Here is an 18,900-nt window from a genome sequence, read left to right as displayed (position 1 = left end):
AACCCTTAACTATCTGTTTATGACAAGGTGGCTGTAGGAAAGTAAACAAATATGACTGTGCAGCCAGCAGACCCTGATAGTACAGTATGTGACAGTGTGTGGGATTCAATATAGGGGTATTATTAGCATGAATTTGGGATGACCACATTTTTCGTGAGCGTGGAAGCCATGAGTTAGTTGTAAAAGTCACTCAAAACTCATGACAATAGAACCTGTTTTGTTTGGGTCTCATATTTTACAACAGTATTTGTTTGATTTTTTCCACCCTGCTTATATGTACGTATGTATGTAACCAACCCTGTACCACTTCCCTCACCCCCATTCACTTCTGCCTTTTTTGCCTTTGAGATTGTAAGGTCTTTGGAACAGGGACCATTTCTTCCTATGTGTTTATACAGCACCTAGCAAATTTGGGGCTTAACCATATTGTAAATATTTCCAAGTGTCTAAATGTACAGATTGATATAGTTAGTATATTTCTCTGTATGATCTAAAAATTATCTATTTTTTTTAGTAAGCCACTATGCTGAAATTCTGTGAACATATGATCTCTTGTAACCTGCCATGAGTAAAAACTAATGATATATACAGCTGGAAAATAGGAACCTCATCTCCCCATATGGATATGGATTGTCTGAGATATTGAACAGTAAATGTCAGTTATATAAGACCAAAGTCCTACACCACAGACTCTATATACTTACATTTTCCTGCTATGCATTCATGTGAAAAACGGAACAGCTATGTATCTTTGTTTTTCTATGTTTTTTTTAACAAAAGTTTGCAATGAACTGCTCAAAGATTTGGAATATTAGTATTTTTGTTCAAGATATATTAATGGTCTGAACACAGGTGAGAGAATTGAGGTACAAGGTAACAAGCTGTTTAATTAAGGAACTATTCTCTGGAAACCATAATCACGTGTGATATTAGAAGTGCGTGGATGTGTGTACTAAGTCTTCTAAGGTTAGTGTTAAAAGGAGACGTCCCTACGGCAGCAGAAGGATTAAAGGGTGTGTGTCGTTATTTGGTGTTCTTTTTTGGTATGCCCACTACATGCTTCAAAGCAATGGGGTCTTTGCCCCAAAGAGCTAGATATCAATTACATTTTCCCTAAATATATTTCTGAGATATATGTCCTCACCGGTAACCTATTAAAACCACAAATAAAAGTGCAATTTCAACCACAGGAAATAAGAAACTCAGAATGACAGAAGATTCAAAAAGGCCAAACTGCAAAAAGCAGAATTCTCTTACTATGATGTATTAGCACTAGATGGTGCTGTTCACATAGTTATCCAACTTAGCTCCAAAAACACTGTAATTGGATAGGTAAAGCTGAAAGGTCTTGCTTAATTTGTTTAATTTATTAACTAAATCCTTCCAAGGATAAAAGGGCGAACTGGTAGAGAGATTATTAAATAAACTATAAGTACTTTACAAAGAGCATTAAAGCCTCATGTTAAAAAGGAGCCACATCATTTAAATTCCACATAGAAGTATGAAACCCATCTCTTGCATATATGAAGCAGCTGATATATTAAAAGTGATTTATACATAAACTTGTACCATTGATACAACATGACTATGCTTATTTTAAATCCTGAAACCAAATTAAAAAAACTGATCTGAATTTTAAGTTATAATGTATTATATACACCATAATTACTAGCTATCATATCTCTAGTGAAAACAATCAATCACAATATAGAAAAATTTAAAACCACTCTTGCTTATTTATAGTATCTACTCTGATAATGATATATTGAAACTCAAGTGCACTACAGATTAGTGCAGGGGTTGGCAACCTTTCAGAAGTGGTGTGCCGAGTCTTCATTTATTCACTCTAATTTAAGGTTTTGCGTGCCAATAATACATTTTAACGTTTTTAGAAGGTCTCTTTCTATAAGTCTAGAATATATAACTAAACTATTGTTGTATGTAAAGTAAATAAGGGTTTTAAAATGTTTAAGAAGCTTCTTTTAAAATTAAATTAAAATGCTGAGCCCCCCGGACCAGTGCCCAGGACCCGGGCAGTGTGAGTGCCACTGAAAATCAGCTCGCGTGCCACCTTCATGTGCCATAGGTTGCCTACCCATGGGATTAGTAAAACAATCTTCAATAACAGACAGAAGCTAAGTGAAATATATCAAAAGCCAAGTGACAGTTTGTAATCTAAGCTGCCAGATATATTTCCATGTATATTATCTATGATAAGGAACTTCCTAGCTTTCACTTCTTTAAGAATAAGTTAGTAACACCCAGTTTTATGAACTCCACTGTTCTACTTTTAGCAAAAATGCCCTTTTGTTTCCCCATTGACCAGTAAACTACTATATTTTCCCTTAATGTCATTAAACATCTATTTGACTAAAATTTGGGGTATTCCTAGATTGCGAAATTAAAGTTTACCTGTCCATGAATTGTCATTTGTAAAAACTTATTCCAATAATAAATTAAACAGAAGAACTATTTGGCTAGTAAGAACCAATTTTAGCTACCTTTGCAGCAAACTGAAGTCCAACTTTGTCAGCCTCAGCCTCCAGTGTCCTGTTATATGGCCTATCAAACATAAACTGGAAGAGAAACATGTCAAAGCCTTGATCATAATGCTTGTTTTCACCAATTTATGAAGTCATTAACATTTTATATTTTTTCTAACCTGCTCATAAGAAAAGCTGGATGGGGTTCATCATTATATTATATTAATTACCTATAAAACAGTTTTAATCCTTGTCTAGCACAGTATTCTCTTTCCATCAGAACTCAATCAATGTATTCAACTGGGAAATTTACACATACAGTTCTCAAGGAAAAGGAGTAAATGCACTTTTATCAGCTGATCTCAGAGCATTTTAAAAGCAGTTTAAGGGACACCATCAATTCAACTAGTCGATTTTAGAAAGAGAAGTAAAGGCAGTTCAGGTACTAGCCAAGTTTGTGATGCCCCTCCCAACCACCCCATCAATTTTGTGGATTTACAATTACATTTGACAGTTTAAAAAAGTGTTTTATCTCCCCTATGGCTGTGTGGAAGATTCACACAAACAGAGGAAACAAACTGATTATGCATAAGCAAGAGACAAACTTTTATCATATCTTTGATAGGATGTCATTTTAAGTTTTGCTTGTACCCATAGTGGGTAAAAATTTCATGGAGAAGTGGGATTTTTAAATTGTCTGTCTTTAAGTCTCGTATGACATACCTGAGGGTAAGTACATATGGTATGGTAAACAAGACAGTCAACAGTATCCAACACAACCATAAACCATAAGAGATCACTGCTCCTTCATGATTACACTCCCAACACAGGGCTTAAATGCTCCTTGAGAAATCCAGGAGATGAAGATATTAATCTGGCCTGCTCCCACTCCATTAACCCTAGTGATGTAAATGACATTGCACAAAGACGCTGTTTTGCCAGGTAAAGATCCAATTATACAACCTCCAATCTTCTAGAATATGCATCTTCTAAAGATTCATGTAGTCATGTGCTAGTAAAACAGGTTACAGTAAACATTTACATGCCCTGTTGAAGCAGATTGCTGTTCTGCGTGAACTTTGCTCCTGTTCTATAGGCATTATGACATCACTCTCTGGGCTGAATATCAATTGGGAAATTCCAGCTAGAGAGAGGGAGCATTACAGGTTTATTGCAGGGTTCTTTCAGCTCCTTCACTGGTTGAATAAGAGCTGGAAAGCATTTGGGATCAGGAAAGAAGTGTTCTAGAACAGTAACTGCCACAATGGAACAGCATCAAGGAAGTGGGCCTGGCAACTTGTACACCACGTGGAAACCTAGTCACTAGTTCTTTTATTGAAGCAGCATGGGTATTCCTGTTTTATTCAGCAACACTTGGTAAAATGAGCCAAGTAACTAAATTTTCCTGTATCTTTCCAGAGATGTAAACTGACAGGCATTTTTGGATTATTTTTAAGATGTCTGTATGTCTCCCACCCTACCCTACCTCCCAGAAAGCTTTACAATAATAGGGTAAGGATTAGACACATATATTGACTTGTGTTTGTGTGAAGGCTTCTGGGAAACATAATACAACGCAACCCAAGCTGATCCTCTCAGAGTAAATCAAAGCAAATTCCATGTTTTATAAGAAAGGAGAGAACAGTTCAATCCCAAAGCTGAAGCCTTTCTTACCAAGTCTAGATATTGCAATGACAGATAACAGAAAACTTGAGACAAATATGTATAGGGAACATTTGCTTCCTTTTCATTGAACAGTTTCCCCAGGTAAAGAGAAGCACACATACTCATTAAGAGGACAGGAGATTCTTCTAGGTGTGGTCTTTCATATCTCTCTGAATCACCATTCATAAAAGAGGGAGGATAATAAGCTAGATGGATCACCTGTGGGTGCCATGACACTCCCAGTTTCGATTCTGTGTCTGACAGATGGACAAGATGATCACTTGCAGCACTGACTTGAGTAAAGCTCTACAAACAGGCATTTTTTCATCTATTCATCATAGTCACTTGTTATTTTTTGTTTTGGTGATTTTACTGCAATTTTTAGTCAGGGGCTTCTAGGTATCAAGATTATCTCACAGATCAAAAAAAAAAAGATATAAAAGTTTGAAAGATAGGTAATTTGATTATTCTTTACCTAAACAGAGGTAGGAGGGCTGAAAATTATCTTAATCACTTGCAGAAATTTTAATGAATTCAGGACGCTTGTTTTTCTAATGGCTGCTGTATAGAGCAAAGGAGATGCAAGGCAAGGGGCAATATAACTCTACAAGGATCCGCACTAAAACTCTACTATCCCCAGAATGCTTCTGGCTCTGTTGTCACCAAGCAATGTGGTGTCCCTATTAGACTTAAAATACATCCCAGTACTGCCTTTCCAATTATGGTTGTACTCTGAAGAATTACTAAAAATGGCAACAGGGTATTCCATATTTATTGTGTTCCAATGATTATATCAAAGTTTGCTTAATTTACAGGAGATGCTTTCTTAAAACCAGCCCTGCAAAATTGGTGGAAGTTCTATATACTTGCTATCTATACTTAAGAGGAAGGATTGAGGCCATAGGGATAGGAAAATAGAATAAGCAAGCTTGTTAAGAAGGAGATTTTTTTTCTGCTTCTGCCTAATAAGCCTCGGCAGTAGCCACGTGAAGCAGCTAGGCAGATGGGCCTCAAGGCATTTAATAGGCTGCGGGTAGTCATCTGCCACTGACAAATGATTTGATTATGTGCTTTTTTTAAATGTATGGGCATGTTGGAATGAAAGAGAAGATCTGCCAACTCTCCCTTCAAAATCACCTGAAGGACATTAGACAGAGTGACTGACATGGAGTTAGAGACACTGACAATGGTTGTGTGTGTTAAAGAAGAGGAAGTCCCACACACCTTAAAAATCTCAACACCTCAGTTAGCTCAGGAAATACAAACCATGTGTAGTGGGTTAGAGAGCAGGGAGGGGAGGGAAGAGAGAAAAAGAAGTGTTCTATTTGTGCATACTAATGTAGTCACATGGGGGGTAAAACCCAGATTACCTTAATTTTCTGCTCTTTTGTGAGCAATTCCTTAAACTAAAGTCAATTAGAACAACTTCTGGTATAAAAGCGAACAAAATCTGTGCTCATTTGTTGTATAAGAAGACAGAGGGAACAGAATAACCTGGAAGAATGAGTGGAACTTTTTTACAGTGATAGGTAAGCTGTAAGCTTTGTGGTAGAGATGTTCTTTTGTTCTGTTTGTACAACAACCAGCAGGTCCATAAACTGGGCTCCTAGGCGCTATGAGAATACAAATATATATAGTAAGGAGGAGATGATGTTCCTGGGGAGGTACGCAAGAGAAGAACTCATAATGCAGCTTAAACTGGTCAGACAAGGTGGCTAAAATAACTCATACAAGAGGGGGAATATTGCATGGACAACAAGGGCGGGCCAGGTTGCTATTATCAAGAAAAACATAAGGCGGCAGACAGAGAAAAGCAGAGAGATACACACTTGACGGTGGGTGGGGGAAAAAAAACTGCTCTGGTAAGTATGACAGCTAGACACTGAGTGGGAGGGCAGGAGGATTTTGCAAGAACTTGGCTGAATCCAGAATGAAAGATTGTGCTTTTAACAAAATTTCCCTTTAACAAAAGCCTCTCTCCCTACTCAACTACTTTTGAAGTAGCCTTAGACCGTGGAATAAAGTTTTGCAATTTACTTTTACCTCAGCTGTCTCTCTCCATACTCCATGCTGAATAAATTTTATTCTGCTTAAGCCAAGAGTCGGAATTTGAAACTATTTGGGGTTATTGCTAGGGTAAGAGGTCCTTCAGAGGTAAGGTATAAGAACAGTTTTGCAGTGCAAGCATAAACAACTGAATACACCTAATTTACATTCCTGGTCAAAGGCACAATTCAATCCCACTAGGACATGTCATGATACCAGTTGCAGTTACCCCAAAATGTGAGAAAAGCCTTAAGAGCTAGAAGCAAGTTTGAGAGGTTGACAGGGAGTTCGGTCTCAGAAACCAAACAACAGGCTTTTGTCAGAGCTCAGTCACAGTAACTCAACATTTCTCAAACTTTGGTCTCTAGATCATTTGCTGGCATTCAGTGCTGGCTTTTAAGATGCTTCTACAAACATCCAGCCTCTGTTATAATAATTTATGTTCAAAATCTATAGCTCCCAGATTGATGGGTAGATATCACAGCACAGACTGGTTATATTTGTTTTTGTTTTGAAGAACCATTGGGTAACAGGAGAAGAATCACAGGCAATATAAGTGTCTTTATTCCAAGGCTGATAAAAATGTTATGACATGCAAAATTCCCCCAAAAATGCTTTACATAAGAAGTAGTTGAATAACTGGGCAGATGCACACAATGAATTAGTTATCAGGAGGAATGTGGCACCATACGAACTCCAAGTTTTATTTTATTGATATTTATGTTGGAGGGACTACATACATTTCATTGGATTCTTTATGTGCACTATTGGCTTTAAAACAGGACTTAGATCGGGGCGGGCAAACTTTCTGGCCTGAGGGTTGCATTGGGTTTCGCAAATTGTATGGAGGGCTGGTTAGGGCCTCCCCACCCCCTATCCGACCCTCCCTGCTTCTCATCCCCTGACGGCCCTCCCAGACTCCTGCCCCATTCAACCACCTCGTTCCCTGATGGCCCCACCCAGGATTCCCAGCCCCATCCACCACCACCGCTCCCTGACCACCCCTAGAACCGCCACCCCATCCAACTCCTCCTCTTATTCCTGATGGCCCCCCAGGCACCCCTGCCCCCATTCAACCCATGTTCCCTGCCCTCTGACCGCCCTGACCCCTATCCACACCCCGACCCCCTGACCACCACCCTGAACTCCCCTGCCTTCTATCCAACCCCCCCTGCTTCCTGCCCCCTTACTGCGCTGCCTGGAGCACTGGTGGCCGCTGGCGCTACAGCCGCACCGCCTAGAGCACCAAAACAGGCAGCCGTGCCACCTGGCTAGAACCAGCCACGCCACCGTGCAGCACAGAGCACCAGGTCAAGCCACGGCTCCGCAGCTGCGCTGCCCCAGGAGCTCGCCACCCTGCCGCCCAGAGCATTGTGCCGGTAGCAGAGTGAGCTGAGGCTGTGTGGGAGAGGGAATAGTGGGGGAGGGGCCGGGGGCTAGCCACCCAGGCCAGGAGCTCAGGGACTGGGCAAGAGGGTTCCACGGGCCAGATGTGGCCCGCGGACGGTAGTTTGCCCACCTCCGACTTAGATCCTGAATTTTATTAAATTGTGGGACACAGACTTCTAATTTAACAAAATATAATAATAATAATAATAATAAACATCCGTAAACACAGTCATTTCACACAATTCTGACAAACTAAAGAAAACAGCTGTCAAATGCAGAAAAATAGTACCTTAAATGTCAATTATTTTGAAAAGGTGACCTAAGATTAAATGGGATATTGAACATCCCCCGGTTCTAATTCACAAGTGCTAATATGCTGTAGATTAGTTCTGTATGCTGACCCTCTGCTACACAATTTGGAACTGGGCTCTTCCTAAACTACAAACAGTAAATACAGCTCCCTCAAAAAACCCCAAATCTCTATTATACAGTTGACAGGTTTCAGAGTAGCAGCCACGTTAGTCTGTAGCAGCAAAAAGAACGAGGAGTACTTGTGGCACCTTAGAGACTAACAAATTTATTCTGCGTGGACTCCTCCTGAAGGTCGAAACAGACTGGACTTCTACATAGAATGCTTCCGCCGATGTGCACGGGCTGAAATTGTGGAAAAGCAGCATCACTTACCCCATAACCTCAGTCGTGCAGAACACAATGCCGTCCACAGCCTCAGGAACAACTTTGACATCGTAATCATAAAGGTTGACAAAGGAGGTGCTGTCATCATCATGAATAGGTCGGAATATGAATGAGAGGCTGCTAGGCAGCTCTTCAACACCACATTCTACAGGCCTTTACCCTCTGATCCCACTGAGGGTTACCAAAAGAAACTACACTATCTGCTCAAGAAACTCCCTGAAAAAGGACAAGAACAAATCTGCAGACACATCCCTAGAACTCTGAATAGGAGTATTCTATCTGCTCCCCATAAATCTGGAAATCCTGGACGACCCATCATCTCAGGCATTGGCACCCTGACAGCAGGATTGTCTGGCTATGTAGACTCTCTCATCAGACCCTACACTACCAGCACTCCTAGCTGTCTTCGAGACATCACTGACTTCCTGAGGAAACAACAATATATTGGTGATCTTCCAGAAAATACTATCCTGCCACTATGGATGTAGAAGCCCTCTACACCAACATTCCACACACAGATGGACTACAAGCCATCAGGAACAGTATCCCCAATAATGTCACAGCAAACCTGGTGGCTGAACTGACCTCACCCACAACTATTTCACATTTGGGGACAATGTATACCTTCAAGTCAGCGGCACTGCTATGGGTACCTGCAAGACCCCACAGTATGCCAACATTTTTATGGCTGACTTAGAACAATGCTTCCTCAGCTCTTGTCCCCTAACCTACTTGTGCTACGCTGATGACATCTTCGTCATCTGGACCCATGGAAAAGAAGCCCTTGAGGAATTCCACCATCATTTCAACAATTTCCATCCCACCATCAACCTCAGCCTGGACCAGTCCACACAAGAGATCCACTTCCTGGACACTACTGTGCTAATAAGCGATGGTCACATAAACACCACCCTATACCGTAACCCTGCTGACCACTATACTTACCTACATGCCTCCAACTTTCATCCAGACCACACCACATGATCCATTGTCTACAGCCAAGCTCTAAGGTACAACCGCATTTCTTCCAAACCCTCAGACAGAGACAAATACCTACAAGATCTCTACCAAGCATTCTTACAACTACAATACCTACCTGCTGAAGTGAAGAAACAGATTGACAGAGCCAGAAGAGTACCCATAAGTCACCTACTACAGGAGAGGCCCAACAAAGAAAGTAAGAGAACACCACTAGCCATTACCTTCAGCCCCCAACTAAAACCTCTCCAGTGCATAATCAAGGATCTACAACCTATCCTGAATGACGATCCATCACTTTCACAGATCTTGGGAGACAGGTCAGTCCTCGCTTACAGACAGCCCCCCCAATCTGAAGCAAATATTCATCAGCAACCACACAACAAAAAACACTAACCCAGGAACCTATCCTTGCAACAAAGCCCGTTGCCAACTCTGTCCACACATCTATTCAGGAGACACCATCATAGGACCTAATCACGTCAGCCACATTATCAGAGGCTCATTCACCTGCACATCTACCAATGTGATATATGCCATCATGTGCCAGCAATACCCCTCTGCCACGTACATTGGCCAAACCGGACAGTCTCTACGCAAAAGAATAAATGGACACAAATCAGACGTCAAGAATTATAATGTTCAAAAACCAGTCGGAGAACACTTCATCTTCCCTGGTCACTCAATTACAGACCTCAAAATCAGAATACTCCAACAAAAAAACCCTTCAAAAACAGACTCCAATGAGAAACTTCAGAATTGGAATTAATTTGCAAACTGGACACCATTAAACTAGGCTTGAATAAAGACTTGGATCGGAGGGGTCATTACACAAAGTAAAAACTATTTTCTCATGTCAAACTTTTCCCCCCTACTGTTACTCACACCTTCTTGTCAACTGTTGGAAATGGCCATACTGATTATCACTAAAAATGTTTTTTAAATCCTGCTGATAATAGCTCACCTTAATTGATTACTCTCGTTACAGTTGCTATGGTAACACCCATTTTTTCATGTTCTCTCTCATATATAAAATCTTCTTACTGTATTTTCCACTGCATGCATCCGATGAAGTGGGATTTAGCCCATTAAAGCTTACGCTCAAATAAGTTTGTTAGTCTCCAAGGTGCCACAAGTACTCCTCGTTCTATTATACAGTTATAACTCTGAGCTCTTCCCTCTTAGACACAGAATTGAGTGGCACTGTAATACTCCAGTACTACAAATTGAATGTTTTCCAAATGACTAAGAAATGACAACTTACCTGAATAATAGTAGAAAGTATATTCAGCTGCATTTATAGAAAAAGTATCACAGTGTGTGGCATACTGAACCAGGTGTTGAATAAATGAAGCAAGTACAACAATGTCACAGCCTCCACCTTACCTCCTGCAACTTGGTCTGGATCCACTGGCCTACAACTGCCAGACTATCTCGAGGACAGACTGCCCAAATCATAGTGAGCAAGATAAGCGACAGGAAATCCAAGAAATGTACCAGACTGGCTTTCTCTGCCTGAAAACAAAAACAGTGAAGTTTTCCAATCAATTACCCTTGGATCTTGCTTGCATGCATTATTTCTGAATTTAAGACAGATAGTTCTTTTCTATCTTAGGTACATACATGCCATCACAGGGTGGGATAACCCTTTAAGAAAAGTGGACTTATTCCCAAATGCGAATAATTCTCTTCTCCTAGGCGAGATGTTTCAGGCCAGGTATCAGGTGATAGCCTGCAGACAACCCGGTGCTCAAAAGAAGACCCACAAGCAGCACAGAGGGAGAGACTTGCTCAGAGTACATAGGCATCTGCAGGAGACCCAGTGATGGGAAAAAAGACTAAGAAACAGGCTTTCCATACCAGCCTAGCTGAAGAGAGAAAGTGTATGGGCAAAGACAAGATCCTTATGTGGAAGAGGCTTTAGAAGGAACCAGGCAGCCAGACTTGGCTTTTTTGTTTTGATTTGTGTTGGACTATTTTGGCGACAAACACATCCCTGAAAAAATGAACTGAAATTCTTCTCCTGACAGGAGCTTTACTTGATATACTGGCCAGTGAGTGGTCCACCAAATTATAGGCCTTGATCACTGTAATATGAGCACTTCTCAGTCTAACATATATCCACACAATAACTCTGTGAGGTAGGGCACTGATATCCCTGTTTTACAAATGAGGACTGAGACACTGTGCGAGTAAGTGACTTCCCAAGTTCACACAAGGAATCTGTAGCAGGGAAGGGACTTGAATTCAGATCTAACAAGATACAGGCAAGTTCCCTAACCGCCAAGACCACTTTCCTCCCAAATTCCATCAATCTTGCCAATTTTAATCTTTAAATTAAATTCTGTTACAATGTAAAACTATTCCAATAGTTAGAGTTGTTGCTTCTCTCTCTCAAAAACTGCAGCTCTGATTTCTCCGTTCTCCTCTTCATAGGGGTGCAATGCTATCGAAAAGGGATAATTCAGCATAACTTCTCCCTCCCAAGTAATAGCCCCAAGGGAATACTGCTATCCCTTGTTATATTTGTTCCCCAAATGCACTAATCACAGTTGTGTAGCAACTTTCCACTAAATGAATTAGAGCTAGTAAAACTACTAGTCATGACTATTTTTCAGATGAATTGAGCCCTTTTTCTGGATGTGATCATATGCAAATCTGTTGTCTGGGTCACAATTTTTTTCTCTGTTTAGTGAACAGTTTGTGCGAGGTTTGGCTCTTTACTCAAAGAAACTGGTTACTTAAGTCACATGGTATCTCAGGTCCTGATTGGATGACTGAGGCTTTATAACAAGAGGATAAGTTCCCTTTTTTCCTACTCAAAATTAGCCACGAATATTTTTAACTGCTCAAATAATCACAAGCACTTCTGGCATGAATCTTCTTGTTCACTGAAGTGTTTGCAGGTGCCAGTGAAACAAATCAGTTGGTTTGTTTGCAAATGCTTTTGAGAGCCATTTACCTAGCTCTAGCATAACCTTGGAACATTATGGGGAGTTTTATGTTGAAAGTTTATGAGTTTTGAGAATGGATGGGAAAGTATAGATATAAAAGACTGCAGAGCTTGCATTAAAAGAAAGGAATGGTTTTGGGTACAGATGCAGCTACACCTTATAATGACCTAGTTTTTCTGTTTAGACAAGCAGCAGTGTGGATAACATATCTTCATCTAGAACACCTTGGGCCAAGATTTTATTCCAAACCTGTTTTTTCAAAACTGGACCTGCAAAATGTGAAAGATCATTACACATGTTTTGTCCATGAAAACTGGTGCTGAACTACCAGTTCATCCATGAACACATTAGGGCTTGGGATATACACAAGGTGGTACATGCTCACATTTGCAACCACTCTCAGTTATCTGCAAACAGAGTCCTATCGAACAGCCTTAAAAACTAAATTATGAATTTTAGGGCTTTGCTACTGAACTGCAAGCACCATGCAATTTAGAAGACATTTTAAATGCATCTATGGATTCAACAAGTTTAGAAGGACTAAGGCTCAATTTTGTAAAGTGCTGAGCACCTGCAACTCTGGAAGCCTGCATATCTCAGGTTCAAATCCTAACTGCTATTTTGTAATGGAATGGAAGCGTCTCTGAGGGACCGATCCTGTCAACATTCACTAGCAGGTATAGCGCTAACACTGATTAAAATGGCACAGTAATGTGTGCAGGATCAGGACAATCAACCTTTAAACCAAATTCTTTATTCAGTTTGAGGAAGCGGCCTGAGACTTTGGTTTATATATTAACTTGGTTTTTTTTAAAAGAAGTACTTACTGCATGTCCCAATACAGCATGAGCTATTTCATGGCCCAAAATGAAAGAGAGCTGGTGAATATCTGACACTGCATTTAGCAAACCAGTGAAAACAAATACTTGTCCATTCTGTGAGTAAAAAGAAAAAAAAAAAACCACATCATAATATAGCATAGAAACTGTGTAAACAAGCTGCATTCTTCAATACTGCTTGCTTTTGGATTTTACTTACCGGAAGTACAAAAGCATTTATGCCTGGTTCTTCCACCACATGGATAATCCACTTGAACTCCGACACCTGCGGGATGTCCTGGTTGCTTTCAGATAGATGACCGATAACTTTTTTCACTACCTGATAGCGAGGGTCTATCTCAGATAACATCTTATTTTTAAACTGTTCCATCCACTGAAAGAGAGAATTTGTTGAGGTCTATACAGAATAAAGAATGCAGTCTGGAGGCTAACTGCTACACTGATATGGCATGTAAGTGTATCACAGTAAAAGTTTTGTTCCAGACAATATATTAACAATCCAGTTCTCATATACTCTTTTATATACCAAGTCAATCATCCAAGGAAAGCAGTAGAGCTCAGTTTTTCAAAACTCTAAGCTAACTGTTTTGTATCGGATGTAATAAAACTGAACATTTACATACAGTGCAAAGTAATATTTCCATTTACACCAAATGATTGTATTAATATAGCTTAATTAATATCCAAAAATCATTGACCTTCGTGGGGAAAGAGCAGAAGGAAGCTGGCTGCAGGACACTGACACTGCCTCACGGACAATTCAGAGAAGCTTTGTGCAGGAGTAGGACCATGCATACTGTAGAGCAGAGAGGTCTCAACCAGGGGTCTGGGGCCCCCGGGGGACAGCAAGCAGGTTTCAGGGGGGCCGCCAAGCTGGGCCAGTATTAGACTCGCTAGGGTCCAGGGCAGAAAGCCAAAGCCTCACTGCACGGGGCTGAAGCCTAAGGCCCTGAGCCCTGCCATCTGGGACTGAAGCCGAAGTCTGATCAATATAGCTTCGCAGGGGGCCCTGCGGCCCCGGGCAGTTCCCCAGCTTCCTACCCACTAATGCCAGCCCTGGTTTTTATATGCAGAAAAAGAGTTGTTGTGACAGAGGTAGGCCATGGAGGTTTTATAGCATGTTGGAGGGGGGAGGCTCAGAAAGAAGAAGGTTGAGAACCCCCGCCCAAGAGTACTCTGACCAAATCCCGCAAAAGGCTCAAGAGTGGTAAGGAAACTTAGGCAGGGAACAGCACATAGACATTTTATTTTTACTTAGATTTTTCTCTCTCGTGTGCTATCTAAAGTAATGAGTCATAATATTAGAAATCATCATAAAAACTGTGTTTTATATGTTTTCACTATCATGTGACCCTGGAGAAGTAAACTATAAATCAAAGTGCCCACAAGGTTGAAGCTTTGGGAAAGGGTGTGTTTAAACTAGTGGGCTGGCTTGAGGTATCTGCACTGACCTGGGGGCTTAGGACAGCCAAACAATGAGGTCCCACTTCCATGAATAGGTAACAGACCAAGTCTGTGCCCAGAAAATGAGCCAGTGTAGCCAAAGAAAGAGACAGTGCTGGAGCCTGCCCAGACAAAGGGAAGTTTTAAGAGCAGATGGGTCCAATATGTCACCCATACAGAAGGCTAGTGAGGGGCCATAAGGGGGAGCCCAACCATGGTTGTGACACACATTAGTGAACAGGAACATGGTTTTTGTGTGTGTGAAATGGGGAGGGCTTGTTTTCTTTCGAACAACTCACCATATCATACTCCATCTCTGACAATGCCATAAAATGTTCCTTCCCAAATACCAACAGTCGAGCACGCCCAGTGATTGGTGTCTCCTCCAAGTGAGTAAAATAAAACATAATGAATAAAACTGCCAAGCTACACACACCCACAACTATCTTCCATTTGTTTTTTCTTACACTTTCTTTAAAAAGTTCCCGTTTGTTAGGAGGCAGTGCCTTCCACCATTTTCTGATGCTCCTGCAAGACACAAACATTGTACATTGTAAAGTGGGTATAGTGCCTCACACAAATGAGGAGAGGCTGTATTCATTAACATTTGTAAAGTGCTAGGAAATCCTGGGATGAAAGAGTCAAGAGTACCATTAAGTAATATGTATTCTGTCAGTTCAGGGCAATATTTCCCTCAAGGAACAAGAATGTCCCACAAGGTAGATGCTTCCTTTTTGAATGGAAACCATTCCAACCTTTATCTTTTTGATCTGGTTAAAAATAGCATGTTGGGATTTTTGTTTGAGAACATCTGAAGGAATGTTCACCCTCCTTGAATTGATTTGCAAGACACAATCAGCAAGGCTGATCAAAAATAAGTACACCTCTATTTGGATATAATGCTGTCCTTGGGAGCCAAAAAAATCTTACTGCATTATAGGTGAAACCGCATAATATTGAACTTGCTTTGATCCGCCGGAGCGCGCAGCCCTGCCCCCCTGGAGCGCTGCTTTACCACGTTATATCCAAAATTCACATTATATCAAGTTGCGTTATATCAGGGTAGAGGTGTACATGCAAAAGGATACATATATTGAATCTCACTACGCATATAGGAGAGAATGAATTTCTATTTCTATGCAGGAGCTGCACAATCAGAATCCAACTTAAATCACGTGGCACATTTGTAAATTCAGTTTAGGATGCAGCAATGGAGAATGAGCACCCCCACTTTATCTCCAGCCTGAAGTCAATGTCTCAGAATTGTGTCAGCAGCAGTAGCTACTCTCCTGCTTGTTGTGGAGAAGGGGACAGCTGAGGTATGCCGAAGTTCTTGGCTTCTGCTTTTGCCTGGGACCACATCTCTGGCAAACATGTTGTCTACTCTTTCCGTAGATAGATACCATGATATTTTGGCTTTCCAAACATATCACTAGCCATTATGGCCTTGATTTTCATTGAGGGTGCACAGCACACACAAAAAAAAGGGATTATTTTGTTAGGTCGTGGATAAATAGTGATTGATTGTAAAGGTCTGAAACAGATGTGTTTTTTTAAAATAAAACCACAGGAGAGAGGTCCTCCCCATTTATAACCATTTTAGTCTGATTGGTATATGGATTCTATTGTGGTTTGAAAATTGTGGTAAACAAAACAAAAAAAATTCAACCCTAACCCGAAATCCTGCAAGCTTTACACAAACATTCAACTTTACACAGAGTAGTCCCATTAACATTAATGGGATTACTCACTGTGCGTAACATTAAACACATATGTAAATTTTTGAAGGACAGGGCCTTACTCTGTAAGAGAAAATAAAACAGCATTTTACCTTCCAAGAATGATAGCAAATAGCTTCTGAGCCGGTTTAAGAATAATCCACAACAGAGGCACTGGAGCAGCCTGAAATGATGATGATGTGTGAAAAAGTCTGATGATCTGCAAATCCCATGCAGGAATTCGATTTGGGGACTGCACTGGAGCAAGACTTCGGAATAATGCAAGGTCTTCCACTAAGGGTTTAGAGGCCAGGAAATAAGGACTTCTACAGCTATTGTGTATGTTTGTGCACACATCTATATTCTTGGCATTCAAAAAACATCTTTGGCTTTTATTAATAAATTTTCTGTAGAAGTTAGAGCTTCCAATCATAAAATAATAGCTGGTGCTGCTGCTTATAACTAGTTGCTGGCATTTATTCACTACATGATTTACTTGAATCTGGTGATGTCCATTCAAAGCTTCAACTGAAGACCTATAAAGATTATTGCACTTTGCCTGACTGGCCAAAGAAGTTAAGCGAAATAAAATGCAGTTCCTACCAGCTATTTTTAAGCTGCAGATGGCATTCATTTCTCTTTTGTTTATTCACCCTGAAACAAGAGAGGACTTTATTGTAGAGATCATAAAAATATAACAACTAAAGCAATTCCTGAGTTATGAATTCACTTTAGCTGAACAGAAATATCCTACTTCTCATTTGCCAACAGTCTCAGAATTACTACCCGGTCTTCTGTTATGTACTTGTTATAACAGTTTTAAACTGCACAAAAACATATTAAACTTTGCAACTGAAAGTGTAGGAAAGATATTCCTCATGGTCTCTTTTTCTTGAAGATGAGACATTAAAATGATTGTTTCAAAGGATACCTGCTTACAGGTGTGCTTTATTCAGAAGGTGTAAAAAAAACCAGTAACAATATTATGATGGATTTTGCTCTTAATTTTGAATATTTGTATCCTTTACTGTCAGGAGGAGGAATACTTCTGTTATCTAGTTTTGAATTTATAAAATGCACCTATTATGCTTTTTAGGCGTATTTACTTTCATACACGAAACAAAGCTGATGCAATGTCAACTGACAGACACAGAACCTCCCTCAAAGGTGCCACTAAACCACCTCTCCACAAGGAAAAACCTTACTGAACAATTCAGCTATACTGCTGCAGCATGCTTTGTATATCAATAACTTGGGTGTTTTCAGACCTGGTAGGGAAACCAGGGCTCTTCACTGTTCATTCAAAAAGACAGCAAAAGATCTCATACACTTCATAGACTACTAACTTTTTACACTTCAGTCAAGGAGGCAACTATCACTTCCTCTCGGCATTACACTTTTGCAAGCTATCCTAATAAACAGGGTTTATTACTGCAGTTCCATTTGATGTGGACCTTAAAAAAAAAAAAGTTTTCTGCAGTTGTGCAGTCAATGTGCAAGAATCAGCAGACTCCAAAACTACTGAAAACTCAATCTGCAACATCATAAAGGAAGTTTATTTTGCAGAAGAGAGGAGCCTGTCCCATCAAGGTTCATTGTTCATATTAAAGCAATTTAGCATCTAGACACTAGGGCAGCAAGCATTTTAGGAACCCTTAGGCCATACACTTACAAATAGATACTTTGACAAGGCACATGACTAACATACTACCAGGCTTGGGAGGATTTGGGTTTTTCCATCAGTAAATGTTGATTTCACCAGACACCCATGAACCACCAAACAAACCATATTTCCAGTGATTAAAAAAAAAAACCGTTTGCAGGGAAGCAAGGTAAGAACACTGCTGCTTGAGAGCTGCAGTTTGACTGGAGGCTATTTACTTTGTACGTGTGACCAGCAACGGTGACAGTTTGTGTTTCAAAACCTCCCCCCTTCTGAGCCCCAACAGCCACTGCCATAAATAACTCGCCTGACACCCCCGCCCCCCCCAGGAACGCGTAACCCCGCCCAAATAAACCGCCGGAAGAGACACGTTGTCCGCCGCGGTGACGCAGCCGGAAGCCCGGCCAGACCCAGGCTCGGATCCGCACCAGGCGAGGCCCAGCCACCCTGACACGCCACGGAGCGGCGGGCGCAGCGTGGCCCCGCTGAGAGGGCGGCTCGCTCGAGCCCGGCTGGGCAACGCGAGGAGCGCCCCGTACTCACCGCCTCAGGAAGTGGCGCTGGGGCCACCCCGCCTCACGCGGGCCCCGCCCCCTTCATGGAGACCCCGCCCCTTGCCCCCTGGCTCCGCCTTCGTCTGCGGAGGCGCCACTACGACAAAGGCGGCTGCTCCCGTGGCCCCGCCCCCTCTTCTGTCTTCGCAATAGCCCCGTCTTGTTTTGCTAATATTGGCTCCGCCCACTTCGCTGTAGCCCCGCCCCCTTACCTGAAGGCTCCGCCCCACCCCTTGCTCCGCCTGGGAGAGGCGCTATTCTTGTGTCTGACCCCAAAGCCCATTTTCTATCTCAGCCGAGAGATTCGGAGGGACCTGCTCCCCTACAGCCAGGGGGAGCCCTGCACCCTCTATTGGAGGCATGGGCTGGGCAAGGGGGGCACACCAGGCGAGTCCAGAGCAGGGAGCTGTGACACCCTCCAACCCCAGCCCCCCTTCCCTGCTGCTGTGCTCTGTGTCTGCCTGGGCCCTGC

The 18,900-nt window shown here is 41.6% G+C and overlaps 1 protein-coding gene across 6 annotated transcripts in view; it reads right to left on the bottom strand.

Moving 5' to 3' along the window:
• The window catches only part of OMA1 (OMA1 zinc metallopeptidase), a 33,928-nt gene extending 15,337 nt beyond the window's left edge, over nt 1-18,591 (bottom strand). The window contains exons 1-8 of one of the 6 annotated variants that reach the window (XM_050962029.1): nt 18,418-18,573; nt 16,325-16,865; nt 14,961-15,021; nt 14,793-14,876; nt 13,250-13,423; nt 13,039-13,146; nt 10,644-10,772; nt 2,502-2,576 (exon numbers count right to left, since the gene is read on the bottom strand). In XM_050962029.1, coding sequence (XP_050817986.1) covers nt 2,502-2,576; nt 10,644-10,772; nt 13,039-13,146; nt 13,250-13,423; nt 14,793-14,876; nt 14,961-15,021; nt 16,325-16,845 — 1,152 coding nt within the window. In that variant the 5' untranslated portion in view covers nt 16,846-16,865; nt 18,418-18,573. Of the gene's footprint in view, nt 1-2,501; nt 2,577-8,038; nt 8,238-10,643; nt 10,773-13,038; nt 13,147-13,249; nt 13,424-14,792; nt 15,022-16,324; nt 16,866-18,092; nt 18,329-18,417 lie in introns of those variants that run through there. The other 5 variants (XM_050962031.1, XM_050962030.1, XM_050962026.1 and 2 more) reach the window with 5 other exon arrangements.
• Between the last annotated feature and the right edge of the window lie 309 nt (nt 18,592-18,900).

Source organism: Gopherus flavomarginatus, chromosome 7 (genome assembly GCF_025201925.1).
Source record: "Gopherus flavomarginatus isolate rGopFla2 chromosome 7, rGopFla2.mat.asm, whole genome shotgun sequence".
NCBI lineage: Eukaryota > Metazoa > Chordata > Testudines > Testudinidae > Gopherus > Gopherus flavomarginatus.
The sequence above is the reverse complement of the archived record's forward strand: the minus strand, read 5'-3'. Positions and strand labels throughout refer to the sequence as shown.